Consider the following 2,276-nt stretch of genomic DNA (forward strand, 5'->3'; position numbering starts at 1 on the left):
TTCAATTTATATAATTTGTTACATTAAAATAATAATTATTACACCACGTTGTTGAATATCACTAGCAATAACTGTTTTAAATATGTGGCGGCAGCAGCCATTTTCTCGCATACACCGGAAACTCTATCGGACACACGCCATTCTATCCCAATAACTGCCATGTTAGCAATCTAGTTTAGTATAGATATCTGTGCTACTCTACTTCCAATGGAAACGGAACATTAAATTTGATCTGTACCGGAGTGAAACCGAATTGAGGGTTTCGATGGAAACTAGACCACTGTTACGGCCTACAACTCTCCATTGTAGATGGCTCTTTACGCACGTTCCGCACCATCTGACTTTTCCCTCAGAATGTCATATGGACTAACCATTCTAGGTCCAGGAGTCATATGCTAAACTAAACTTACAAACTGAAGGAAAGAAAGAAGTGAGAAGTATATTATTTCATAAAAAAATGAATCTGCTTGTGATTTGTCGACTTTCTCAGTTATCAAGACACTTATTACCTATTCAAAATATGATACAAATAAGAGATTATGCCATACCAGGTAATGCAATTCTTATTATTTTGATGTTTTTTAATTGTAAATTAACAATTGATTTTATGATAAATTATGATACAATTATGATACACTTATTCGACATATTTTGATACAAAATAAAAGAATCTGATAGAAAAACGTGTTGCTTTCGCGAAGCGAATTATTGAGCGTTAGAGTTAATAGTGTTCAAGTTCAGGTTAGAATATCTCGTAATGATCATAATCATGCATACAGTTTAAGATTGTTCTATTACGTTACAGCAGATTCTTGCTTAAGTCAATTGCTTAGATTCTTGCTTAAATCAATTTCGCTTAAGTAAGAATTGTTATTTGCGTTTGTCAAATTTTCTCGCTGGCCCTTTACTATCGTACATTTGCAAATATTTATTAGTAGTATGAGTAGTGAAACAATTATAAGCCCCTTGCACAATGCGAGGGAATAGCGATAGGCGATAGACAAAGAATTTCAACTCGTCGGAAATTTTTTATAAGCTATAGCCTATTTCCGATCTGCAGTAATACATGTGTATTTCTAAATGTTAGATTCCGCTGTTCCTACTGTTATTTATAGAAATAATCCCTATAAAGCCGGTGTTATTTCCATTGCTATCGCTATTCCTTTGCATTGTGCAAGGAACTATATACGTCGTATAAATACAAGCTTTGATAATAGTACCAATGTATAGGAGATAAGGAAGGTTATACTGAGTCAAAAAGTTTTTTGCTACTAGATACAGCTATTTTGGGTACCTTGTATATATGTCATATATAATTTCATACTGATTTAGTACATATGTATATGTATACATTCTATTATCATACTACAAACTGTACCCAGTAAACAATTTGTTTGCAATTTGCCAGCAAATTATCAGCAATTTTAAGCACAAATACTTAGCAAATTGGCATCAACTGTGTCCGCATTAGGCTTCGATTTTGTTGCCAAAGCTTGTCGACAAAAAGTAATAGCAAATTGCTACCAAAAACCGAGCAAAGCTTGATAACATAACTTGAGACCAAATTGACGCCAAATATAAAGCAAGATCTGCGCAACACGATTTGATAGCAAAAGTACATTTATAATATAAAAAAATGACTTAGATTCTTTATTTATATTATTGAGTAAGTTTTCTTGGTTATTCTCTATGTTGTCTTAGTATTACCTTGTAGAAAAAATCCATTGTGTTAAAAATCATCTTGACTGGATTCGAACCTGTAACCCTCTGATTACCAAGTGGGCACTCTATCAATTTAGCCATTGAAACTTTCACAATCAATTACTTTAAAACTAATATGTTAATGGCATTCAGTGATATTGTTACTAATTTTAAATAAAACTATTTGTTACTAAGTAAATCAGCGAAGTTTTAACTGTTTCTTAGTAAAACTAATTTGTTACTGACACCTAACTTTAAGAGAGGCATTTTTTCACTGCAAATCAGTGATATCACTGAATCAATTAGTGAAATTTTAATTGATTTTATTAGGAGAATGCAGTTTGGNCATAATACTTAATCGCTTTTCATATCTGTTTAGGAAAATCCAATTATGTATTAATAAACAATAAATATTGTGTACATGCATAATCTAAGTTATATATTTGATAATATAGAAATATTGTAAAATTATTTAAAATTAAATATTATATTATGTTATTTTAATATTTATATAATTATTGTCAATTTAATATTCAAATGTAAACATAATTTTATATATATTATGTATGAAGATT

At 30.5% G+C, this 2,276-nt stretch overlaps 1 protein-coding gene across 1 annotated transcript in view; it reads left to right on the forward strand.

Annotated features, from left to right (window-relative positions):
- Positions 1-168: 168 nt before the first annotated feature.
- The window catches only part of LOC109862977 (39S ribosomal protein L54, mitochondrial), a 10,680-nt gene continuing 8,572 nt past the window's right edge, over positions 169-2,276 (forward strand). Inside the window, exon 1 of the mRNA XM_020443153.1 lies at positions 169-551. Within this exon, the coding sequence (XP_020298742.1) occupies positions 458-551 (94 nt within the window). The 5' untranslated portion in view covers positions 169-457. The remainder of the gene's footprint in view (positions 552-2,276) is intronic.

This window comes from Pseudomyrmex gracilis, unplaced genomic scaffold, assembly GCF_002006095.1.
Source record: "Pseudomyrmex gracilis isolate BER0280 unplaced genomic scaffold, ASM200609v1 scaffold_2793, whole genome shotgun sequence".
Taxonomy (NCBI): Eukaryota; Metazoa; Arthropoda; class Insecta; order Hymenoptera; family Formicidae; genus Pseudomyrmex; species Pseudomyrmex gracilis.